We start from the raw sequence: 27,277 nt of genomic DNA on the forward strand, positions 1-27,277 counted from the left end.
CCCATACTCTTAGATTGGAAGAATTAATATTGTTAAAATGGCCATACTACCTAAAGCAATCTACAGATTTAATGTAATCCCTATCAAAACACCCATGACACTTTTCACAGAAGTAGAACAAATAATCCTAAAATTTATAGGGAACCATAAAAGACAAAGAACAAAGCCAGAGGCATAATGCTTCCAGATTTCAGACTATACTACAAATCTATAGTTATCAAAACAGCATGGTATTGGCAGAAAAACAGACATACAGATCAATGGAACATAATAGAGAGCCCAGAAATAAACCCACACACCTATGGTCAATTAATTTATGACGAAGGATGCAAGAAAATACAATGGAGAAAAGACAGTCTTTTCAGCAACTGGTGTTGGGAAAGCTGGACAGTTACACGTACATCAATGAAATTAGAACACCCCCTCACACCACATACAAAAATAAACTCCAAATGGTTTAAAGACCTAAATATAAGACGCCATAAAACTCCTAGAAAGGAACAAAGGCAAAACATTTTCTGACATAAATCGTAACAGTATTTTCTTAGATCAGTCTCCTAAGGCAAAACAAATAAAAGCAAAAATAAACGGGACCTCATCAAAAGCTTTGGCACAGCAGAGGAAACAATCAACAAAACAAAAAGACAACCTACAGAATGGGAGAAAATATTTGCAAATGATGTGACCGACAAGGCCTTAACTTCCAACATATAAAAACAGGTCATACAACTCAACATCAAAAACCCCAAACAACCCAATCAAAGAATGGGCAGAAGACCTAAATAGATATTTCTCCAAAGAAGACATACAGATAGCCAACAGGCATATGAAAAGATGCTCAACATTATTAGAGAAATGCAAATCAAAACTACAATAAGGTATAACCTCACACCAGTCAGAATGGCTATCATCAAAAAGTCTACAAATAATAAATGCAGGAGGGTGTGGAGAAAAGGGAACTCTCCTACACTTTAGTGGGAATGTAAATTGGTGCAGGCACTATGGAGAACAGTATGGAAGTTCCTTAAAAAACTAAAAATAGGGTTTCCCTGGTGGCGCAGTGGTTAAGAATCCGCTTGCCAATGCAGGGGACACAGGTTTGAGGCATGGTCCAGGAAGATCCCACATGCCACGGAGCAACTAAGCCCATGCACCACAACTACTGAGTCTGCACTCTAGAGCCCATGAACCACAACTACTGAAACTGTGAGCCACAACTACTGAAGCTCGCGTGCCTAGAGCCCGTGCTCCTCAACAAGAGAAGCCACCACAACGAGAAGCCTGCGCACTCAACAAAAAGTAGCCCCCGCTTGCTGCCACTAGAGAAAGCTGGCGCACAGCAACAAAGACCCAACACAGTGAAAAATAAATAAAATAAATAAATTAATTAATTTAAAAAACCGCTAAAAAATAGAGCTACCACGTGATTCAGCAATTCCACTTCCAGGCATATATCAGGAAAAGATGAAAACTCTGATTCAAAAACATACATGCACCCCAATGTTCATAGTAGCACTATTTACAATAGCCAAGATATAGAAACAACCCAAGTGCCCATTAACAGATGGCTGGGTTAAGAAGATTGGTATATATATACAACGGAATATTATTAAGCCATAAAAAAGAATGAAACATTGCCATTTGCAGCAACAAGGATGGACCTAGAGAATATCATACTAAGTGAAGTCACTCAAAGACAAATATTGTATGATATCACTTATATGTGGAATCTAAAAAATAATACAAATAAGTCTATACACAAAATAGAAACAAACAGACACAGAAAACAAACTTACAGTTACCAAAAGGAAAGGGAAGGGGGAGGGATAAATTAGGAGTATGGGATTAAGTAATACAAACCTCTATACATAAAATAGCTAAGCAACAAGGATTTACTGTATAGCACAGTAAATATATATATATATATTCAATATTTGTAATAACCTATAATGGAAAATAATCTGAAGAAATATATATATAACTGAATCACTCTGCTGTACACCTGAAACTAACACAATATTTTAAATCAACTATACTTCAATAAAACAAACAAAAACCCTTGAGACTGCAAAGAAATGGCAAGCTATTAGCAGTTACTTCTAGACACACAGACAGACCTCCAGACGGAATGTATACACTTTCCTCCTGGAAAATTAGTACAATATTGCATACATAAACCTGTTGATGAAAGATTAATTGTCAATCTAAGAAAGAGAGAATTTCCCTCCCCACTACACTTGTGCTCTTACTGTTCTACTTGCGAAGTCATTTCTGCCTATTCAAATTCTACTCAGCTTCTAAACCAACTCAGCTCTAGATTTTATCAAATTGGCAAGAATTAAAAATAAGATATGCCTTGATAAGATAAATCTAGGTATAACAGAATAGCTTTTAGTATGCTAAATTCTTCCACTGGAAACAATTATAAAATTAACAGGCTTGGGCTTCCCTGGTGGCGCAGTGGTTGGGGGTCCGTCTGCCGATGCAGGGGACGCGGGTTTGTACCCCGGTCCAGGAGGATCCCACATGCCGCGGAGCGGCTGGGCCCGTGAGCCATGGCCGCTGAGCCTGGCGTTCGGAGCCTGTGCTCCGCAACGGGAGAGGCCGCAACAGTGAGAGGCCCGCGTACCGCAAAAAAAAAAAAAAAAAAAAAAAAAAATTAACAGGCTTTACCTTTGAGGGCACCTTCCAGGATAAAGGAAAATGCCCAAGCAGAGAATAGCAGCATAGTGAGCTACGGAGATAGGAGTTCTGGGTGCCTAAGTAGCTGGAACTCAAGAGGCACAATCTGGGAGGAAAGAACCTCAGAGAAATAAGCCCCCAAATTTGCACACAAATATTCCCCATCTCCACTTATTAGCTAACCCTTAAACTGCACATCTACAGAGCAAGACTCCAAAAAACCTAGCAGAAAACAGCAGTTGGGAGGCTAAAAGAGATTACAGTAACTTTGCAAAGCTAAGAACAGTTGAAATTTAAGCCCAGATAAGGAAGAGGGGACTTGGTAAAGATGTGGACTTTCAGTTGAGACTCCAGGAGGCCAAGCCCTAAGAGTAAGGGCCACAACCCAGGAGAAAAGACTACTTCCTAGAAGAAAGGGCAAACCTAAATAGATCAGCCCTAATTAATGCCTAACAGAATCCCTCAACAGGATCAATGTAATCTGCTAGTACTATTTGCACACCTAAATGAACTGCAGTCCTCTCTGGAGGAGTCTTTCAAAATTTTCACCCACAATGTCCAGAATAAAAATGTATGAGCAAACTCCCCCCAACCCCCCAACAAACAAAACTGAAAGGACTTCCCTGGTGGTGCAGTGGTTAAGACTCCGTGCTCCTAATGCAGGGGGCCCGGTTTCAATCCCTAGTCAGGAAACTAGATCACACATGCATGTCACAACTAAGAGTTCGCATACTGCAACCAAGAGTTTGCATGCCGCAACTAGGGAGCCCGCCTGCCACAACTAAGACCCAGCACAACCAAATAAATAATTTAAACAAACAAAACAAAACTAAAAACCAAGGGGAAAAAAGACAACAGAAACAGACCCACAGTGTGGCTCATACTGTTGTTAGTAGGCAAGAACTTTGATGTGTTTAAGAAAATACAGAAAAAGATGGAAAAGTTCAGCAGAATCCTGGAATTCAATTTTTAAAAAAATCGTGGGAATTTGAGAATTGGAAAGTAAAATAGGGAAATTAAGAATTCAACAGATGAATTTAATATCAAATTAGTGAACTAGAAGACAGGTTAGTAGAAAGTAGTCAGACTGATACATAAAAGGATACAAATAATGTAAGCAACATGTGGGAAATAGCAAAATGGTCTGACACACATGTAAACTGAGCCTGAGAATAAGAGAAAACAGGCAATGAAACAGGAGCATCATTTAAAGAAATACTGGCTGGACAATTTCCCCAAAATGAACAAAAATTTCAAACCACACGAATTCAAGAAGTTCTGTGAATAAAAATAAGATAAACATAAGGAAAAGACAACTCTGCACATCATAGTCACACTGGTGAAAACCAAAGATAAAAAGAAAATCTTAAAGGCAGCTAGAAAAAAAGGACGTTAACATACAGGGTAACAAAAATAAGAATGAAGGCTGTCTTGTCAGAAACAATGAAGGCCAGAGGCCAATGGAATAACTTTAAAATGCTGGGGGGAAAAATCTATCTAAAATTCTATAGTCAGTAAAAACATCCTTCAAAAATAAAAGTGAGGGCTTCCCTGGTGGTACAGTGGTTGAGAGTCCGCCTGCCGATACAGGGGACACGGGTTCGTGCCCTGGTCTGGGAAGATCCCACATGCCGCGGAGTGGCTAGGCCCATGAGCCATGGCCGCTGAGCCTGTGCGTCCAGAGCCTGTGCTCCGCAACGGGAAAGGCCACAACAGTGAGAAGCCCGCGTACCGAAGAAAAAAAAAAAAAAAAAAATTAAAATCATCATTACTTATAGATGACATATTGTGTACATAGAAAATCCAAAAGGATTTCCAAATAACTACTGAAATTATTAAGTAAAATTAGCAAGGTCAATATTAAAAAAATCAATTATATTTCTTTGCAGAATTAGAAATTTAAAAGTTTAAAATAACTTTTCTATAGTGTCATAAAACATCAAATATTGGAATAAATCTAATGAAATACATCAAGATCTCTAGACTGAAAACAAAACAATGCTGAGAGAAATAAAGTAAGATCTAAATAAATGGAGAGAGACAGTGATTGACTCAATATTAAGTCAGTTTTCCCCAAACTGAGCTACAGATCAAAATCCCAGTTTTTGTTGAACCTGCAAGATGACCATAATGTACATAAAATGTATACACAACCTCGAATAGGCACTACAATCTCAAAAAAGAAAAAAATTTGAGGACTTACTAAAAAGCTACAGTAGTTAAGATGGTATGGTATGGACACAAGCAAAAATAAAATGAGTAATGTACGAGTCCAGAAGCAGGTATACTCTTATTTCTTTGCATTACAGCTACTTCTTTACGCATTACACTTTCCAAAGATTTGTTTTATTCGTTGAGTTCTGCAAGCTCTTTTACTGGAATGATAGGAAGACTGGAGGCAGAAGGCTAAACGCTTCTCAAACCAAACTAAAATGTCCATTTTTAGTTCTGTAGGCAATGGGGAGCCACTACTGATGAAGTGCATAGGTGCTGGGGTTATAGAGGTAATTACCATGTGCAGACTCTCATAACACTCTGCCTAGCACAATGTTAGCATACATGAGGTACAAAGCAGAAATGAGGTAAGAGAAGATGGTCAAAGAAGTCTTAGAAGGTTATATTTCAGCTAGGTTTTCAAGTAGGTGTCTATGAAGCAATCACGGGGGATATTTCAGATATAGGGACAGTATGTGGAAAAACACAAATATATGGGAACTATAAGAAGTGGAGTTATTGATGAAGATAAAATGCAAGAGTGCTAGTGGAAGGAAATGAAGTTGGAAAAGCAGATGTGGTTCATATCCGGAAAGTCCTTAAATACCAAAAACCTTGAACTTAAGTCTTGTACATCAGTAGCTTTTGGGGTTCATCAAACACTTCATATTTCTTTAAGTAAAAATTTACTTTAAAAAAACTAATAAAATTATGAGATACACTTAACTGTGTTACATACCAAATGTGAAGTATTTTGGTGACCTCCAAAGCATTAATTTGTGCTAGATTAACAGAGACCTTCAGAAAATAGCTTTTCCTGCCATCAGGGTGAATATAATTCAATGCCTTGTAGCTGTGTCATTGATGAGGACGTTTACAGCTTTGCACTTACGCTTTTTGGGTTCTGAACTGTATATGTCCACTCACAGAAAATCCTAGAAGTGAATTTACTGTTTTAGCAAGAGCATCTACTCCTTTAACTAATACTCTTGCCTCAACCTAAGAGTTAAATGTGCAAAGTGTTAGGACAAAATGTAGTTCTTGTTATAAATTTCGGGGGCTTCTTGTCTTATATATTTGTGATGAGGAATACAAGCTATCGTCAGATGTTATCAGTGGTTCAACACTTAAAGAGAAAATTCTCCACTTACCTACTTTCCAGTCAGTTTAATTTAAAAGTGTGATGAGATTGCAACCTGAGAAAGTTAAAAAAGTCACCGTTTGTAAACATTAGTCCATGCAACCAAGATACTTTCGATTCAATCTTGTACACAAAAGCAAAATGACATAACATAAAATGACAAAGACTGTACCTTCATCTAATCAAAATTTCAAATCCCATTTCATGACGAGCCAAACATTTATAATAATTAAAAAATACCTTTTATTTAAGACCCCATGTACAACTCTATTTGCAAAAGGAGTTCCATGATTTTTTTTTCAGTTTGAAAAAAATCACTGCTTAACGAGGGAGAGCCACAGGTGGGATCAAAGTAATGTTTTAGAAACGGAGGCCATGGAGAAAGACCGAAGGCTGAAGGCAGTTACGGCGCAGGAGCAGAGTAGGCGCTGAGAAACGCAGGAAGCTGGCGGGGGGGTGTCGGGGGGGGGGGGCAAAACGCCCCGACTCTCTGCAGACTAGGTTAAAGGAGACGACAAACACTATCCAGGGGCCTGACCCCGAATTCCCGGCCCCCACATGGCGGCATCCGCACGCAGGGCTGAGTCCCTAGAACCCCGGCCCTCCCAGACATTTCATCCTTCCTCCGACTGGCCAAACTCTCCGCCCGTCTCTGGTAAAGCACAGAAATAAAGACCGACACTACAAGCGCTTAAGGAGGCTTACTAATTTCTCTCACCGACGGTCGCCGCGCTACGTTTCTCAAAAGAACTTCAACGGGAAACGGTCGCGCAGGCCCCACCCCTTCCCCGTCGTTCTCTGCGGCCGAGCATGCGCAGTGCATCCGCCGCCCACCCCCGCCCACCCAGGCTCTGGGCCACTTTTCCGTCAATAGGAAAAGGCAACCTTGGGGGTGGGTGAGGGGGCTGTTCAGATCCCTGACTAGGGACTAGGAGTTTAGCCCTGAAGCCCTATGTATTATAGGTGGCAGCCAGATTTGGACATTTCTTTTTTTATTTTTTAAAATAAATTAATTTATTTGCTGTGTTTTTGGCTGTGTTGGGTCTTCGTTGCTGCGCACAGGATTACTCTAGTTGCAGCGAGCAGGCTTCTCATTGTGGTGGCTTCTCTTTGTTGGGGCGCACGGGCTTCAGTAGTTGTGGCTTGGGGGGCTCTAGAGTGCAGGCTCAGTGGTTGTGCGCACGGGCTAAGTTGCTCCGTGGGATCTTCCGGACCAGGGCTCGATCCCCTATCTCCTGCGTTGGCAGGCGGATTCTTAACCACTGCGCCACCCGGGACGCCCCAGATGTTCAACTCTTGAACTTTCAAATTATGTGAGACATTAGGTTTTCTTTTTTTTTTTTTTTTGCTGTACGCGGGTCTCTCGCTGTTGTGGCCTCTCCAGTTGCGGAGCACAGGCTCTGGACGCGCAGGCTCAGTGGCCATGGCTCACGGGACCAGCCTCTCCGCGGCATGTGGGATCTTCCCGGACCGGGGCACGAACCCGTGTCCACTGCATCGGCAGGCGGACTCTCAACCACTGCGCCACCAGGGAAGCCCTAGGTTTTCTTAACCTATGTTGACTTGGTTTTCTGTCACTTGCAGTACAAAATCCTGTCTTTTTTTAAATAAATTTGTTTAATTATTTTTGGTTGCATTGGGTCTTCATTGCTGCGCATGGGCGTTCTCTAGTTGCGGCGAGCAGAGGCTACTCGTGGGCTTCTCGTGATGGCTTCTCTTGTTGCGGAGCACGGGCTCTAGGTGCATGGGCTTCAGTAGTTATGGAGCGTGGGCTTCAGTAGTTGTGGCTTGCGGGCTCTAGACCGCAGGCTTAGTAATTGTGGTGCATGGGCTTAGTTGTTCCGTGGCATGTGGAATCCTCCCAGACCAGGGATGGGACCCCTATCCCCTGCATTGGCAGGCAGATTCTTAACCACTGTGCCACCAGGGAAGTCCACAAAATCCTGTCTTTTAATAAATGTACTCATGAGCAATTCCTAACAATAAATGTGTTTTACTTTCTAGGTTCATAAAGTTTGTCTCATTCAGCAAGATAAAGCAGTTGAGCCTATAAGATGTATAGGCTCCTGTTTCTAAAGAATGACTCTTACGAGTAAAAAATATCCATGAGACAAGCCTTACCTTTTGTGTAGAAACTTTAAGAGAACTGGAGCAGTGAGTGCATACCTCTGCTTCTGATAACAGGACTGAGGAAAAAGAAAAAAAACACTATAAAAAAAATTGAATCCTCGTTCTGGGTGAGCACTTCCATCGGGTATGCAAACTGCTTGTTCATGGGGCAGTTATCTAATTTTTTTTTTTTTTTTTTTTGCAGTACGTGGGTCTCTCACTGCTGTGGCCTCTCCTGTTGCAGAGCACAGGCTCCAGACGTGCAGGCTCAGCGGCCATGGCTCACGGGCCCAGCCGCTCCGCGGCATGTGGGATCTTCCCGGACCAGGGCACGAACCCGTGTCCCCTGCATCGGCAGGCGGACTCTCAACCACTGCGCCACCAGGGAAGCCCCAGTTATCTAATTTTTGAGATATTAATTTGTGTTATTTGTTGTACACTTTTCCTCCCTTGCATCATTATCTCAGGGATTTTAGTAGGACCAAAAGCAGAAGCTGTTGGAAGTCAAGAGCTGGTCTCGTGTTTTGTAAAAATTCAGTCTGACTGAAAAGAGTATGAAATTATCCAGGGAGGGAGGGAGAGAGAGAGAGAGTTGTTAGGGGAGACAGGAGGCAGAGACATGCCTTAGAGGAAACCAAGGAAGAAAAGATTTCAGAATTACAGGAAGAGGATGAAGGTCTATAGTTCTGTGATTTTAGGGGACCTGCAACATGTTGTTCAACCGCATTATGGGGAGAGTGCTGGACCCTGAGAATAAGGAGTTACATCCTTGCCGAAGATATTCATGATCAAGCCACTGGTCCTGATGAGAACCTGCAGACTGGGGCAATGGTCATCTCTGATGTAACCAGTCTGGACTACTGAGCTAATAGCTGCAGAGATTCCACGATGCTTTGGTGGCGAGTAAGACCCACCATGGGACCTATACATACCTCTGGTGGCATTCTTCTCGGGAACACCAATAATGACTGAGATTAAATTTTCTGCCAGTGTAAGCATGAGGTCTCAGATTTAGATTTAAGCTGATTATGAGAAAACAAGTAAGTTATTTCCTCCATACTTGCATATGCCCTAAAATTCATACCTGTTACTTTTGGATGAAACATGGGAACCCAACTTGTTTCCTTGACTTACCTCTTTGAAATAAGTATCTAAAGAGAGAAGCCCAGTAGGAGTCAAGCCATAGTCCAAGAAAAGCCCTCAGGATCTCATCCATAATCAATGACATTCATACCCTTAGGAAAACACCCAGATATTAAGAGTATCCTGCTTTTGGCCCAAGAGTAGGAGTTCAGAAAGAATGGGAATTAATACCACAACTTTATTCTTTGTATTCTATGCCCCCCCCAAAAACAGGCTTCATTTATTTTTTTAAAGTCTAGTGCTAAAATTCCTTCATTTGATTATCCCATTTGGGTAGTATATCCATTTAGCATGCTTGTTTGCAAGTATTATATAACTCAACTTTAACAGGTTTAAACAATAAAGGGAATGCATTGAGTCATAAAATTGAACAGTATAGAAAGAAGATAAACTCCATACTTGTCTGGACTAGGTTGTATTTTTCTGTAATTCTCTCAGCTCTACCCTCTTTTTTTTTAGTTGAAATATAGTTGACTTATGTACGTTAGTTTCAGGTGTATTACATAATGAAGCTCTGCCTTTTAAAAAAATTTTAAACATCTTTATTGAAGTATAATTGCTTTACATTGTTGTGTTAGTTTCTGCTGTATAACAAAGTGAATCAACTATACATATACATGTATCCCTATATCCCCTTCCTCTTGTGTCTCCCTCCCACCCTCCCTATCCCACCCCTTGCAGAGCACAGGCTCCGGATGCGCAAGCTCAGCGTCCATGGCTCACGGGCCCAGCCGCTCCACGGCATGTGGGATCTTCCCGGACCGGGGCACGAACCCGTGTCCCCTGCATCGGCAGGCGGACTCTCAACCACTGTGCCACCAGGGAAGCCCCAGCTCTGCCTTCTTTGATTGACTTTATTTTCAAGCTGGCCTCCTTCATGGTAGCAAGCTCATTACCATGGAGTATACTTTCTCATTCACAACCAGCTGGCCTATCTGGGATCTTGTGCTGATTTTGAACCAATTAGTGTGGTAAGGAGTCTAGGATACTGTTACTGAATTATATCAGGGACAACCCTTGGAATTGAGTGGTAGTATCAGTCCTCTTTGAAGCACAAGGCTACCACACAGTAAGGACAGTTGGAATGGAGGATTGCATAAGTAGCATCATTTCAAATACATTTTAAAAAATAACTCACGGAAAGAAGATAAGGGAAAATATGCTAAATGTAAAGAATTGCTGTCTTTGAGACAATGAGACTGAGGGTAGATTTCTTTTTCCCTTACAACTTAAAATATTTATTTCTTTATTTATTTATCTCCCCCACCACCCCAACCATAACCTTGTATCACTTTTATAATGGGGAAAAATCCTCATAAATTTGCTGGGAAAAAGAAATCAAGAGTCAAAGAACGATGCAAAACTGTAGTGTGAGATTTCACCAACTTGTGAGTACGTAGCTAACTGGCAATATGTGGAACAATGTGCCACAGGGAGAGTAAGAATGTGTCAATTCTGTCTCCTTGAAGAGCCCTTCTCCCTCCTCAAAGTTCTTTATGCTAAAAAAAATTTTTTTTTAAAGCACCTTAATTATGTGTCTCAGGACAATTCTTTGAAATACATTTTAGATTTTATTTGCTAGTTATCACACAAACAAACTCAGACGAAACTCTTTGTGTGAGTCTTGCTCTGCATCTCTGCCTCACGTGCACTTTCTCTGTTTCTGAAACTGGGTGTCTTTGCCTCTTACATCTTATTTCCTAGCACTTAACACAATAGTGGACAAGGAGTCACTCGATAAATGTTTGTTTAATGAATGGATCAGGGAATGTATCATTTCTGCCTCAGGATGTCTTTGTTTCTATTTCTCATTGTTACTGTCTCTGGACTATGAATACAAATGACCAAATACTAAATAAATTCACCTTGAAATTGGCTTATTTTTTTCAACTGATATTAAATCTTACAGGGGCCTGGCATTTGGCACTGTTCCCCAGTGTTTCCATCATAACCTCCATGGAACTCTTGGAGTCACTTAATCTGGGCCAACCTAGTTGGTAATATCTGAAATAATAGTATTCTTTTCCTGCTAGCTCATCTTCCCATTTTAAAGATCAGCATATAACAATACTATCTTTGGAGTCAGACAGCCCATGTGTAAATTCTGCCTCTCTCATTTACTAGTTGAATGACCTTGGGCGTTAACCTGTGTGAGCCTCAGTTTCCTCATGTGTAAAATGGAAATGACAATAATACTTTATGGGGTTGCTGAGAAGATCAAATGGGACAATGTATATAAAGCATAATATCTGCCGCAAAGTAAGTGCTGAATATCAGTAATTATTATTATTAATTAACAGATATCTGTTGAGTGTTGTTTATGTGACAGGCACTATACTAGATGGTAGGGATTAAAAAAAGCACCAAGATAGACACAAATTCCTGCCTTCATAGAGCTGGTCTAGTGGGGGATTTTGACATGTGACTAGGTATTACCAACATGACCCTATGAGAGTGGAAGTATGGGATGCTGGGAGGCCCATAAAAGTTCCCATCTAGCTCAGGCTTGGAGGTCAAGGAAGGCTTCCAGGAGAAAATAACATAAAAGTTGATATAAGAAGTCTAAGTAGGACTTAGCCAGGCAAAGAGAAGGGGGAAGAGTATTCTAGGAACAGCCTGTTCAAAGGCTGAGGCAAGAAAGAGCTTGAAGCATTTGAGGAATTGAAATAAATTCAGTATTATTGAAGCCTATTATACAAAGTGGAAGGAGCAGCTAGAATTGAGGCTGGAAGTAGATGGGGGTCACATCATGTTAGGCCTTATAAACTAGGTTAGGGAGTGGGAAGGGTTGTGGGAAGACAAAAGAATTTTAATCAAGGAAGTTACTTGATCGGATTTACACTTTAGAAAAATTGCTTTGGCTGGTTGGGGGTAAGGGTAGGAAGGGCAGAATAGCTGTAGGTACAGAGACCACTTCTGAAGACCAGTTCAGAGACTGCTGTAGTAATCCAAATCAGAGATGATGGTGGTCTGACCCAGGAGTAGAAGTGGGAATGGAGAAAAAAGGACCTATTAAAGAGATGTTTAAGAGAAAATCACTGTGGATTAGTATGAGATGAAGGAGTTAAGCATGATGATCAGAAAACCTGGTAGGGAATTCCCTGGCAGTCCAGTGGTTAGGAGTTCGCACTTCCACTGCCAATTGCGGGGGGCGGTGGTGGTGGAAAGAAAACCTGGTGGATGGTGGTATCATTCCATGAAATAGGGAACACAGGAGAAGGAGAAGTAGTTGAGGGGGTGGGGCACTGGGGCAAATAATGGGTGCAATATTAGATTTGTTGAGTTTCAGGTCCTATGGAATACCCAAAGGAAAATATTTAATAGGCAGCTGGAACAGTTCAGAAGAAACATCTGGGAAAGAGTTATAGCATTGGGTCACCACAGTGTTGATGATTATAGCCACAGAAGTGGGTGATGAGAGTACACCTATTGTGGGTACAATGAGGTGAAAAGAAGACCAAAGAGAGAGACCTTGAGGAGCACTGATAATTTAAAAATTAGTGCAGATATGGGAACATAGGAAAGAGATTAAAAAGAAATGACCAAGGCGTACGAGAATATTGTATCACAAAGCAGTGAATATGGTATCATAGCAGTGGATCAAAGAGTGGGTGTGATATGAAGAAATGAAAACAGTGAGTATAATCAGCTCTTCCAAGAGGTGTGTTGTTATGACAAAGATAAAGTGGTAGCTGGTGAGACACTCCTTCCTTTGTAATTGGAGGAAAGAAAGAATGGTTGGTATAATTGCAGAAAACCTTGTGAGTTTGGTGCCAGGAACTGAAGAAGTCCTTATTTAATGGCTTCTATGGTATTTTCTCTATGGACTAAGAGGTCAGGTCATCTGCCATGAGTGAGATGAAAGGGTCACAGATTTGAAGAGAAGGGAGAAACTCTGAATAGTCATTGTGAAGAATGAAAGAGAGAACTGACAAAAAAGGCATGGGAAGATTTCTGGACAATACCATTAGCACAGTTGAGGTTGAGGAACTTGAATGTATATTCATGCCAGCCTGGTAGGCTGTATGATTTTTTACCAACAATAGTAAGCAGCCCAGGTGTAGGCATGGAGAAGTTGATTCAGGGTTGTTTTTTCCAGGTAGGTACAACAGAAGGGCCACAGGAGAAAGGTGAGCATATTGGCAAGTGACTAGTACAAAAATCTAAAAGGAAGAGAAGACAGTGGAAGGTTAATAGGATGAAAATAGACTGATTAAGGAACCAGATGTCTTCATAAGATAGAAGTATAGCTTTAGAGAGAGAAATTGAGTGAGAAAATAGAAAAGATAGAAGGCTGTAGTCAGAAAGTGGGATATCTTAATATATTATTTCACAGGTGGAGCAAATTTAGGTGGTCGAAGGATTCAGATTGTGGCCATTGGATGTGAGGTTTCCGTGATTTTGGTTACAAACATCTGGCCAATTGCATAGTATTTTATTATGTCTGGTATGTAAAGGGTACACAGGTTGAGTTAACTTCTTTTTTTTTTTTTTTTTGAGTTAACTTCTCTTTCCTTGTGCTCCCAGAGTATCTCTTCTGTAATACTCACCACACTGTAGACTAATTATCTGTTTGGTTGTCTGTCCTTCTCAGAAAGTGTATGTGGCACTGTTTCCCTGATTCTTTCAACCAACCCTTTATTCCAGTCCCCCATTTATTATATTCCCTTCTTCCTAAGAAGTAGTAAAAGCATATTATCTACTTTGTGACTTATGATTCAGTATTTGCAGCCTCAGCGGCCATGGCTCACGGGCCTAGCCGCTCCGCGGCATGTGGGATCTTCCCAGACCAGGGCTCGAACCCGTGTCCCCTGCATCGGCAGGCGGACTCTCACCCACTGCGCCACCAGGGAAGTCCATGATTCAGTATATTTGATGGATTCTTTTACATCCACGGGACTTTTGTGCCTGAGGGAGAATACTCACAGCTACTTGTTTTTTGCTTAACACCCAATTTACTAAAGTCATATTTCTAATAAACAATATGTTGAAATCATTTTTTTCTTGAGCATTAAACATGGAATACACGTTTGATTACTTTAACTTCCTTAAACAATTTAAACTGCAGTTACAAATTTAATATGGCTGATACTTTATTTATTTATTTTTGGCTGCTTTGGGTCTTGCTTGCTGCGTGCTGTCTTTATCTAGTTGCAGCGAGCGGGGGCTACTCTTTGTTGTGGTGCGCGAGCTTCTCATTGCGGTGGCTTCTCTTGTTGCAGAGCATGGGCTCTAGGCATGCGGGCTTCAGCAGTTGTGGCACACGGGCTCAGTAGTTGTGGCTTGCGGGCTCTAGAGCACAGGCTCTGTAGTTGTGGTGCACAGGCTTAGTTGCTCCATGGCATGTGGGATCTTCCCGGACCAGGGCTCGAACCCGTGTCCCCTGCATTGGCAGGCGGATTCTTAACCACTGCACCACCAGGGAAGTCCCTGGTTGATACTTTTGAATATCTCATATGCCTTAAAAATCAGCAAAGCATGTACAAATGCAAAGATTACACAATTGACTACACTTATATTTAACCTATTCAATGCCGTAGGTTAAATATTACTGCATTATTTTTGCACTGTTTTTATACCTCTTAAGTTTATACCTATACTTTGTTATCTTCTTAAGGTTTCAGTAATATTATTTTAAATATTTCTGGGATTTCAGAAATATTACCAAATTCAATAGGAAAAAAATGCAATGTTAGACCAGTTGAGGTTCTGGGATCTGCGATATCAACTAATTCTTTCTTAGTTGGGATTTAAGACCTAGTTTTGATGTTCAAGGTAATTTAGACTAATTTAAAAGCCTTTTTTTAAGTAGTAAAATTTAAAAAAATATCATAAGACATAACTCTCTGTCATCCTTATGGTTTTTAATTTTTGAAGCTTAGTGTCTATACTGGAAACTTTGTAAGTCCTAAGTTTTGCATGATCAATAGTCCCTAATCAATCATCCTGCCATTAGATAACATCATTCTGCTTGAAAACTTAGGTATTTCTAACCAGTATTTTATTATAAGTAGTAGGGCCATTTAGTTGCTTTATCACCTGAGAGATGAAAGTTTGATTCACTTTTCTCATCTTTAGAATATCTGTTGAACTCTATTTTTACTTGCTTACTGTTAATCTGGTGCTGAGTAACTGCTGGACTGTCTTTTATCTGGTCATGATAATTTTATGAAATCACTAGTGCTGATGGCTCCTTCCTAGAATTGGTACTTTTAATTTTTTTTATTTTTTAAAACATATTTATTTATTTGGTTGTGCTGGGTCTTAGTGTGGCAGGTGGGCTCCTTAGTTGTGGCTTGCCGGCTCCTTAGTTGCAGCAGACGGGCTCCTTAGTTACAGCTCAAGGGCTCCTTAGTTGTGACGTGCACTTTTTTTTTTATCTTTATTGGAGTATAATTCCTATACAATGGTGTGTTAGTTTGTGCTTTATAACAAAGTGAATCAGTTATACATATACATATGTTCCCATATCTCTTCCCTCTTGTGTCACCCTTCCTCCCACCCTCCCTATCCCACCCCTCTAGGTGGTCACAAAGCACCAAGCTACCTCCCTGTGCTATGCGGCTGCTTCCCACTAGCTATCTATTTTACGTTTGGTAGTGTATATATGTCCATGCCACTCTCTCACTTTGTCACAGCTTACCCTTCCCCCTCCCCATATCCTCAAGTCCATTCTCTAGTAGGTCTGTGTCTTTATTCCTGTCTTACCCCTAGTTTCTTCATGACATTTTTTTCTTAGATTCCATATATATGTGTTAGCATACGGTATTTGTCTTTCTCTTTCTGACTTACTTCACTCTGTATGACGGACTCTAGGTCCATCCACCTCACTACAAATAACTCAATTTCGTTTCTTTTTATGGCTGAGTAATATTCCATTGTATATATGTGCCACATCTTCTTTATCCATTCATCTGTTGATGGACACTTAGGTTGCTTCCATGTCCTGGCTATTGTAAATAGAGCTGCAATGAACATTGTGGTACATGACTCTTTTTGAATTATGGTTTTCTCAGGGTGTATGCCCAGTAGTGAGATTGCTGGGTCATATGGTAGTTCTATTTGTAGTTTTTTAAGGAACCTCCATACTGTTCTCCATAGTGGCTGTACCAATTCACATTCCCACCAGCAGTGCAGCATGCATGTCCCCCTGACCAGGGATTGAACCTGGGCCCCCTGCATTGGGAGCGTGGAGTTTTATCCACTGTGCCACCAGGGAAGTCCCCTACTTGGTACTTTTTAAAGGTGCTTTGGCTTATTCATAAATTTTTGGTTCATTTTTACTTGCTTGTATATATGTATATATATGTATATATATACACACACACACACACACATACATACATACATAGAGCATAAACATAAGTAAATTATATGTAGGTATATTTAAATCAACATACCCTTTACAGAAGAAAAAATACATGTGCATTCACACCTCTACTTGCAGATACACATATAACTCATTATTAAATGTATCATATTGTATTCATCCTTTTATTGTATTAAAGCTATTTTTCTCTTTTAAGTCTCAGTATGGATGTATAACCTTTATAGATTTGAATTATTCCAATTAACCCAAATTATGATGTTTTACAATCAAATTATTACAAGTTGGTCAGAAGAAAACATAGGCATAAATCATAGCAATATCTTTTGGATGCCTCCTAAGGCAAAAGAAACAAGAGCAAAAATAAGCAAATGAGACCAAATTAAACTTAAAAACTTTTGCACAGCAAAGGAATCCATCAACAGTGAGAAGACAACATACTGAATGGGAGAAAATATTTGCAAATGATATGACCGATAGGGGTTAATATTGAAAATATACAAACAGCTCATATAACCCAGTAATAAAAAAACCCAAAAAACTAAACCAACAACCTGATTAAAAAATAGGCAGAAAACCTGAATAGACATTTTTCTGAAAAATATATATCAGATGGCTGAAAGGCACATGAAGAGATACTCAACATTGCTAACAGTCAGAGAAATGCAAACCAAAACCACAATGAGATATTACCTCACACCTCTCAGAATGACTATCATCAAAAAGTCTACAAATAACAGATATTGGTGAGGATGTGAAGAAAAGGGAACCTTAGCACACTCTTGGTGCGAATGTAAATTGGTGCACCCACTATGGAAAACAGTGTGGAGGTTCCTCAACTAAAAATGAAACTACTATATGATCCAGCAATTCCAATCCTTTGGTTATATATATGAAGAAAATGAAAACACTAATTCAAAAACATACATGCACCTCAAAGTTTATAGCAGCATTATTTACAATTACCTAAGTGTCCATCAACAGATGAATGGATAAAGAAAATGTGGTATATATATATATACAATGGATTATTACTCAGCCATAAAAAAGAATGAAATTCTTGGGAATTCCCTGGTGGTCTGTGGTTAGGACTCAGTGCTTTCACTGCTGGGGCCCAGTTTCGATCACTGGTGGGGGACTAAGATCCCATAAGCTGTGTGGCATGGCAAAACAAAAACAAAAACAAAAATACCTAACCAGTAGGGAAATTGAATCAGTAATAAGAAGAAAATTCTCAACAAAGAAAAGCCTAGGACCATATGTCATCACTGATGATGAAAAAAAGAATGGAATTCTACCATTTACAATGACATAGATAGACCTAGAGGATATGATGCTTAGTGAAATAAGTCAAAGAAAGACAAATACTTTGTGTTATCACTCACATGTGGAATCTGAAAAATAAAACAAACAAATGAATACAAGAAAACAAAAACAGACTCACAGTTATAGACAACAAACTAGTGGCTACCCCGGGGGGGAGAGGGAATGGGAGAGAGACAAGATAGGGGTAGGGAATTAAGAGACACAAACTGAAAAGTAAATAATTTAAAATAAAATAAAATGAAATAATTGCAAGTTGGTCAGTGAGCACATCTTTAAGCTTTGGCCTTTTAGCTCTGCCCCTGACATCCCTGAAACACTCTTGACACAACAAAATGTTCCAAAGCCATACTGATTTTTCTCCTGCCCCATAGAATCATCTATTCTGCAATGAGTTCCAGATTCTTTTGGTGGGAAAAAACCACCAGAGACCAAATTTAGGTTTCAAGGGTGTACACAAGAGTAAATGTTGGACAAAAATATTAGAGCTGCTATTGGGCCTCTTTTAGTATTGAAAAACCTGGAAAAATATATGTATTTTAAGCTTATGGCAAATCTGTAGTCATCAAAACAACATGGTACTGACATAAGTATTGACATATAGGTCAATGGAAAAAAATTGTGAGACCAGAAATAAACCTTCACGTCAATTCATTTCCACAAGCATTCCAACATAATTCAGTGGGGGAAAGAACAGTCTCTGTAACAAATGGGGATGGGACAACTGGTATCCACATACAAAAGAGTGAAGTTGGACCCCCTACCTCACACTACATACAAAATTAACTCAAAATAGATCAAGACCTAAATGTAAGAGCTAAAACTATAAAATCCTTGAAGAAAACATAGACATAAATCTCTGTGACATTGGATTAGGCAATGGTTTCTTAGATATGACACTGAAAAGCACAAGCAACAGAAGAAAATAAATTGGACATCAGTAAAATTCAAGATTCCATCAAGAGAGTAAAAATGCAACCCACAGAATGGGATAAAATCTTTGCAAATCACATATCTGATAGGGGCATTGCAATAAGAATATATAAAGAACTTTTATATCTCAATAACAAAAAGACAAGCCAGTTAATGGACAAATGATCTGAATAGACATTTCTCCAAAGAAGATCAACAATTGGCCAATAAGCACATGAAAATATGCTCAACATCATTAGTCATCAGGGAAATGCAAATTAAAACCACAATGAGATACAACTCCACACCCACTAAGACAGTTATCAGCAAAAAGAGAGATAATAATAAATGTTTAGGGGATGAGAAGAAAATGAAACTCTCATACACTGCTAGAGGGAATGCAAAAAAGGTACACCACTTTGGAAAACAATCTCAAGTGGTTAAACACAGACCTACCATATAATTTAGCAATGCCATTCTTAGGTATATACCCAAGAGAAATAAAAACCTATGTCCACATAAGAACTTGCACCTGATTGTACATAGCAGCATTATTCATTATAATCAAAAGTCCATTAAATGATAAATGGATAAATAAAATATGGTAATCCATCCATATTAATTGGCAATAAGAATAAAATACTGATACACGCTGAAATGTGGATGAACCTTGAAAACATGCTAAGTGAAAGAAGTCAGTCACAAAAGACCACATGTTGTATGATTCTATTTATAAAAAATGTTTAGAATAGGCAAATCTATAGAGAAATAAAGTAGACTGGTAGTTGCCTAGGAGTTGGGAGGAAATGAGGAGTGATGGCTAATAGATACAGGGTTTCTTTTTGGGGTGATGAAAATGTTCTGATGTTAATTGTGGTAATGGTCGCACAATTTTGTGAATACACAAAACCCATTGAATTGTACATTTTATTTTTATTTATTTATTTATTTATTTATTTGGCTGTGCCGTGTGGCACGTGGGATCTTACTTCCCCGACCAGGGATCGAACTTATGCCCCCTGTAGTGGAAGCGCAAAGTCTTAACCACTGGACTGCTAGGGAAGTCCCGAATTGTACACTTTAAATGGGTATATTGTATGGTATGTGAATTATATCTTTTTTTTGTGAATTATATCTTAATAAAGCTATTAAAATTTTTTAAAAAAGAAACCCATTCTGTGAGAGCCACTTACAAGATACGCCCAATCTATTTATTTATTTATTTATTTATTTATTTATGGCTGTGTTGGGTCTTCGTTTCTGTGCGAGGGCTTTCTCTAGTTGCGGCGAGCGGGGGCCACTCTTCATCGTGGTGCACGGGCCTCTCACTGTCGCAGCCTCTCTTGTTGCGGAGCACAGGCTCCAGACGTGCAAGCTCAGTAGTTGTGGCTCACGGGCCCAGTTGCCCGCGGCATGTGGGATCTTCCCAGACCAGGGCTCGAACCCGTGTCCCCTGCATTGGCAGGTGGATTCTTAACCACTGCACCACCAGGGAAGCCCATGCCAACTCTTAGTTGCGGCATGTGGGATCTAGTTCCCTGACCCGGGATCGAACCCAGGCCCCCTACATTGGGAGCACAGAGTCTTAGCCACTGGACCACCAGGGAAGTCCCCCGCCATTTCTTATTTTGATGATATTGTGCTAGCTGGAGAGACTGTCCTGGACCCTTTATATTTTGTCTAATTTCTGCTTGAAAACAAAATCGTTCCTTCTTTAGCTTATTTCTCTTTTACAATAGCTTATCACAAATGTTTAAAATAAATCAATAGGCACTTTTAGTATTCTTTCTGGAAATCCCCTAATCTAGGTCCACAAGTTCATTAAGTACATTTTCTATCTGCTAAGTTAGTACAGGTGGCAGCACTGCCAAACATTTTGTCACTACATAACACTGGTTAGTCTTTTTCTAGCCTCCAATAACAATTTCTTGACTGCTCTTCCAGACTCCACTAAGAGTTTCCTTGCTGTCTTTCCGGACCCTGCCTGCTGCCTGGTCCCAAAGCCAATGTTGTATGTTTTAGGTTTTAGGATTGGCAGTACTCCACTTCTAGATATTAATTCTGGAACAGATACCTATTGCTAAATAACAAAGCACCCCAGAAGTTATTTACTTAAAACAAAAACCATTTACTTACTTGTGATTCTACAATTTGGGCTTAGTTAGGCAATTCTTCTGCCTGAGCTTGCTCATGAAGCTGCAGTCAGCTAGCAACCTGGAGGATCTAAGATGGTTCCACTCACAGGTATGGGGCCCTGGTGCTGGCCATGGGGCCACTCTTTGCATGACTTTTCATCATTCAGTAGTTTAACCCATCTAACTTTGATATGTTGTAGGAATGTTCCAAGAAAGTAAAAGCAGAAGATGTGGGACTTCCCTGGTGGCACAATGGTTAAGAATCCGCCTGCCAATGCAGGGGACACAGGTTTGAGCCCTGGTCCGGGAAGATCCCACATGCCATGGAGCAACTAAACCTGTGTGCCACAACTACTGAGCCTGCATTCTAGAGCCCACAAGCCACGACTACTGAGGCTGCGTGCCACAACTACTGAAGCCCGCGGGCCTAGAGCCTGTGCTCCACAACAAGAGAAGCCACCTCAATGAGAAGCCCGCACACTGCCACAAAGAGTAGCTCCCACTTGCTACAACTAGAGAAAGCTCATGTGCAGTAACAAAGACCCAATGCAGCCAAAAGAAAAACCAGAAGCTGCAAGGACTATAAGGCCTATGCTTGAGAATTCACATGACATCGGTTCTGTAATACTCTATAAGTCAAGATAATTCACAAGGCCCAACCCAGAAACAAGGCGTAGGGAAATAGACTCCCTTTCTTGATGGGAGGAGTTGCGAACAATACAACATATTTAACCCCCCACAGGTGACTGCAAAAATTCTAAAGCAAATATAGTATTTAATGATTTTATGTTGAAAGCAACATAGCAGGAAGAAGATACAGATGCCCAATGTCACTATTTCCATTTAACACATTGCTAGAGGTTTTAGCCAGCACAATAAGGCAAGAAAATTAAATAAATAAAAGTCATCTGTTTGGAAAGGAAGAGATGATTTGTCATTATTCTCTACATAGTTGGAAAACTAAAAAAATTTTTAAAAATATATAGATAAACTGTTAGAATTAATAAATGAATTTAGCAATTGTGCTGGCTTCAAGACCAACATACAAAAGTCAATTGTAGTTCTACAATTGAAATGAACTATTAGAAAATGAAATTTTACCATTTAAAATGACATAAAATATCAAAGATCCAGAAAAACATCTTAAAAGGATGTTAGCTCTCTATACTTAAAAACTACAAAACATTATTAAATTACAGGCATTTAAATAAATGGAGAGATATACCATTTTCATGGATTGGAGGAGTCAACCCTATATAATGCTATCTTAGTTTCCTGGGCCTGCTGTCATAAAGTGTTACTAATAAAAATTTATTGTCTCATAGTTCGGGAGGCTTGAAGGCTAAAATCAAGGTTTCAGTAGGGCCATTCTCTCTTTGAAATCTTTATGGGAGAATCTTTCCTTACCTCTTCTAGTTTCTTGTGTTTAACACCAATCCTTGACATTCCTTGGCTTGCAGTTGCAGCACTTCAATCTCTGCCCCAATTGTCAACTGGTGTTCTCCCTTCATGTGTCCATTTCTACATCTCTTCTTATAAGGACACCAGTCATACTTGATTAAGGCCAACCCTACTCCAATATGACCTTGTCTTAAATAATTACATCTGCAACAACTGTATTCCCAAATGAGGTCACATTCTGAGGGTTAGTACTTCAACATATTTTTTGGGGGGAAACAATTCAACACAGTGAATAACAAATGGCAATTCTCCAAAACAGGTCTACAGCCTTAGTGTAATAGTAAACAAAATCCTTGCTGATTCTAAAATTTATAAGGAAAATTTTGTCACATTTGGCAAGATGATTCTAAAATGTATATAAATATGCAAAGGACCAAGAAAAGCCAAGACAGTCTTGAAGAACATAATGGGACAAAGGACTTTTTCTACCAGATATCAAGTTTTATTATAAAGCTACTACAGAAATAAAGACAGTGTGATATTTCCACAAAAAGAGACAAAAGGAATAGATTACCTAGTCTTCAAACAAACCCGCATTTATGACAACTTATATATATACATGATAAAGAACAGTGGGGGAAAGCACAGACTTTTAAACAATAGCACTTAATCAGTTTAACATTCACATGGAAAAATGAAACCTGACTTACTTCACAGCATACAGAAGATACAATTTTAGATGGATTGTAGATCTAAATGAGAAAGACAAAGTAATAACAATTCCATAAGTCAATCAGAACCTTTGGTAGGAAAATATTTCTTGACAGGACACAAGAAACACTAAGCATAAAGGTCTTTTATGTTCATCAAAGGACACCAGAATTTATATCCATAAGAAAATGGCAGACAGTCCAATACAAAAATGAGTAAGAGACTTGAACAGGCACTTCATAAAATAGGCTATCCATATATCAAAAAACATGAAAATGGGTTCAACCTCATTAGAAATCTGGGAAATCCAAAGTAAAATCACAACGAGATACCACTATACCCCCACCAGAATGGCTAAAATTAAAAAGATGTACAGTAGTAATTACTGGCAAGGATGTGGGGCAAATGGAATTCTTATAAATGGCTGGTGGAAGTACAAACTGAAACAACCACTTTCTAAAGTTGTTTGAAATTATCCACTTAAGTTTCATATATACACAACAAGCAATTTCACTGCTAGGTATAAACCTAGCATATGTGTCACAAGAGGCAGGAATGTTCACAGCACTATTATTCCTAATGGCCGAACATTGGAAATAACTCAAATGTCCATCAGAAGTAGACAGTTAAACTGCAGCACATTCATAAAGTGGAATACTATACAGCAGTCAAAACAAATAAACGACAGCCTCACAGATCATAGATGTATCTCCAAAACAATGTTGAGTGAAAACACATCAAATCTTGACTTTGAACAAGTTGATGTCTTCATTTACAGCTCCCAGACAAAAATTGTACCTCTTGGAGTTGTGGTGAGCATTAAGTGGAAAGATTCATATCAAGTGTTTACCAAACACTTGGCTTAATAAATATCAGCTATTATTTATTCATGTTCTCTTGGCAGGTCACCTTTCCAGACATGGGCAATAAAGAATGGTGCAGGGCACTTAACAGCGTCATCTTACGCCCCTTAGTTTCTTCCCAACCTCTTCCTCTATCTTCTCACCATTGGGTTTTGGTCTCTTTAAGAAGTCAACCATAACTGAGGAAAGAGGAATGCTGGGAAATCCACTCAGCTCAGGTCTGGAGCATAATGGGAAAGGGGGCGGAGACCAGGGTTGCGCACGCGCAGTTGTCCGGGTGTTGCGTTGCGATGGATTAGGCGGAAAAATTCCCGTAAGAGAAAATAATCTTCGTCCCAGGGTGGGGGCCTTGGGTTCTACTCCTTCCCCCGGTCGGTGCTCCCCGGGAGCAGGGAAGCCACCAGAAGGTGAGCGCGGCCGGCAGCAGCGGGAGGGGCCGCGTGGGGCGGGGCGGCGGCCGCGCCACGTGACGAGGCGGGCGCTGGGCGGAAGCGGCGCAGTCGGGCGTTGCGGTTTCGCTGCAGGGACACGCTGACAGGCATTTGTGGGTCGCGTTCTCTCCAAAAGATACAACGTTGCAGCGTTTGTACCCTGTGACAGGCGTGGGAATTATTGGTGGGGACGAGATTTTGGGAGCGATTACGACACGAGAGCCCATAGATTGTTGTAACTGTGGCAGGTAGTCCTAAATTCTCATCCCTCGGACTGGTTATTAAGCCAGTTGCCCATTTCCATGTCTGGCTTGCCTGTTTGGGTAAAGACAACTTTGGAGAGTTTCCTTTTTGCTTCAGGTGTACTACGTCCTGTTTAGGGGAAGGGAAGTCCGCTGAATGACTAATCTTGTTTACAAGAAGGAGATTGGGAAGCGGATCTCAGAGGGGCTCATTCCTGGGCATGGCCTTCGTGAGACCCTGCAGGTGGTCCACTTTAAGTAAGGGCATACCTGTTCATTTGTGGAGGCAACTTGCGCTCTCATCTATCTTTAAGCCGAGAGTTGGGGCCCTTATGGAGGCCTCTAGTGAAGGCTGAGTTAGACGTGGGGGTGGGGAGTTTGGTGTGCCCCATTTTGAGAAATATAAGCTGAGGTGGGCCTCCAAGTACTAATTCTCATGGACTCAGAAACAGTATTTCTGAGTCCTTTCTTCTAAGAGCTTGGTAACGTTCTCTCACGTGTTGGTCTGCCAGTCTAATTACCTCAGTAACTTTCAACATACAAAAGACCAGAGTATTTGTCTTTAAAGCTATCAGGGAAGTGGGAGCTATTGCTGTAAGACTTTATGTGAAGGCAGCTACCAAAGAAGCAGAAGGCAGGAAGAAAGGAGAAGAGTCATGGCCCCAGAAGGGTTGTTTTTTTTCCAAATGCTTAGCCCTAAAACCTTGTGCTCAAAACAAAGCTTTTGATATAGATAAACATGAAAAAAAAAAAAAGTCTGAGTACCAATCCTTTATGTTGTGTTTTAGGAATCCAACTATCCATCACCAAGAAGAAATATATTAGTTTTAGACCGGGGAATTCCTTTACCTAAAAAATTAGAATGAAAGAACCTTTGGATGGTGAATGTGGCAAAGCAATGGCACCGCAGCGGGGGCTTCTGGACAAAATTAAAGAAGAACCTGACAATGCTCAAGTAAGCATTTCATATTTATTTTAAATTTAAAAAAATTTCTTCCTTTCTACCTGGTGAATTCAAATTTTTAGTTAGTTTCTGACTTGTAAGGTAACCCAAACTGATTTTTTCCCCATTAGATGAGTAAATCACCTATTCTGCTCTTTGAATGAAAAAAGATCTTGGTAACTGTATTATATTTCTTTTTGTGAGAAGAAAGTAACGTGTATTACCCTTTTTCCATTGGTACCTTTTTAAAAAGTTCTCTTGTATCTGATAGTAGTTTCCATTTATTCTGTAAGTATTTGTGGTCTCCTCTATGCCAGGCTCTGGGGATCCAGGAGTGAGCAAAATCAGTTTAGTCCCTTCCTTCATAGAGCTTGCAGGTTAGTAGAGGAGATAGACATTACACAAGTAATTGCACATGATATATATAATTACAAACTAAGACAAGTGCTGTGGAAGAAAAGTCTGAAATGGGGAATCTGACCTAGTTTTGATTGGGGGCAGGGGGCTAGAGAAGGATTTGTCAGCCGAATTATGAAGAATGAATTGACTAGGTGAAGGCATGGAGGAGAGTGTTCCAGGTAGAGTGATCTGCATACAGGAAAGCTCTGATTTGGGAAGATGCTTGGTTCTTTTGAAGGACTGCAGGACCAGTGGGCCTGGAACAGAAGAGGTGCAAAAATGGTGATGACGATGATAATGATGATCATAATAACAATACTAATAGTGATATTAATATGTCAATATGTAGAGTATATTATATCATAATAACATGATCTTATAAATACTAACTTGTTACTATTAACACTTATATGTACTTAGACTGTGCCAGGCACCATTCTCACAACCATATTATCATCCCCATTTTAGAGATGAGGAAACCAGGTACAAAGAGGTCAAGCAGTTTACCACAGATCACAGCTCATAAATAGCAAAGATTGGATTCAAACCCAGGTATCAGACATCAGAGCCTATGCTATCCTACTTCTAGGATGAGGCAGTGTAGGTAGTTTGGGGCCAGATTATGCAGAACCTTGTGGACCTTGTTACGAATTTTGGTCTTCTCCTGAGAGCTTTGGGAAGCCATTGTAGGGTTTTACTTGGGAGAATAAGATAAACATGTTTGGAAAGATCATATGGCTACCTTTTAGGGACCCAGATTGGAAATCTGTGGAGATTAGTGTGGAGAGACCAGTTAGTTGTTTTGGCAAAAAATGATTTTTTTTCCTTCATGGACAGTTCTTTTGCTTTATACTCTAGTTATTGGCTTCATTGCATAAGCAAATCAATAATATTGAAAATATAAATAATAAAATAAGTCATAGTGATAATACTCTATTTCTCTTATTATCTCAAAGGCAGTGTCATTCCAGGACAGGGATGTCAAGTAGATGTTGTCTTGTTCATCCACTCCACGCCTTCCTAAAATGCTGTGCTGTGAAGGGTTCTGAGGTAGTGTCTACAGGATGTGGGGTGGGGGATGGTGGTATCCATGATACTTATTTTCCCTCCAGATGGTAAATTCTTTCTCTTCTTTTGCCAGAAGTAACCATTTGTTTGTCAAGTTTTGTGGGTTCTACCTTTTAAGAATTTTTTTTACCTTGCCCTTTCCTCCCTGTTTTATTATTTCTCATCTGGACTTTTATAACAGTTTCCTATTCATCGTCATGTCTTCAGTCACATATCTCACCAAAACTCTGTAT

At 40.0% G+C, this 27,277-nt stretch overlaps 2 protein-coding genes across 24 annotated transcripts in view; one reads left to right on the forward strand and one right to left on the reverse strand.

Moving 5' to 3' along the window:
- ZMYM1 (zinc finger MYM-type containing 1) overlaps positions 1-6,796 on the reverse strand; it is a 35,347-nt gene extending 28,551 nt beyond the window's left edge. For 8 of the 13 annotated variants that reach the window (XM_082833938.1, XM_082833940.1, XM_082833939.1 and 5 more), the window contains exons 1-2: positions 6,756-6,796; positions 6,048-6,092 (exon numbers count right to left, since the gene is read on the reverse strand). The gene's annotated coding sequence lies outside the window, so the exon portion shown is untranslated. Of the gene's footprint in view, positions 1-6,047; positions 6,335-6,742 lie in introns of those variants that run through there. The other 5 variants (XM_082833943.1, XM_082833948.1, XM_082833941.1 and 2 more) reach the window with 4 other exon arrangements.
- Positions 6,797-24,261: 17,465 nt separating this feature from the next.
- The window catches only part of ZMYM6 (zinc finger MYM-type containing 6), a 44,043-nt gene continuing 41,027 nt past the window's right edge, over positions 24,262-27,277 (forward strand). For 4 of the 11 annotated variants that reach the window (XM_082833575.1, XM_082833583.1, XM_082833578.1 and 1 more), the window contains exons 1-3: positions 24,485-24,892; positions 25,423-25,589; positions 26,933-27,026. In XM_082833575.1, the coding sequence (XP_082689701.1) occupies positions 25,513-25,589; positions 26,933-27,026 (171 nt within the window). In that variant the 5' untranslated portion in view covers positions 24,485-24,892; positions 25,423-25,512. Of the gene's footprint in view, positions 24,369-24,484; positions 24,893-25,114; positions 25,590-26,932; positions 27,027-27,277 lie in introns of those variants that run through there. The other 7 variants (XM_082833587.1, XM_082833586.1, XM_082833584.1 and 4 more) reach the window with 5 other exon arrangements.

This window comes from Leucopleurus acutus (genome assembly GCF_964270905.1).
Source record: "Leucopleurus acutus genome assembly, chromosome: 2".
In the NCBI taxonomy this organism is placed as follows: Eukaryota; Metazoa; Chordata; class Mammalia; order Artiodactyla; family Delphinidae; genus Leucopleurus; species Leucopleurus acutus.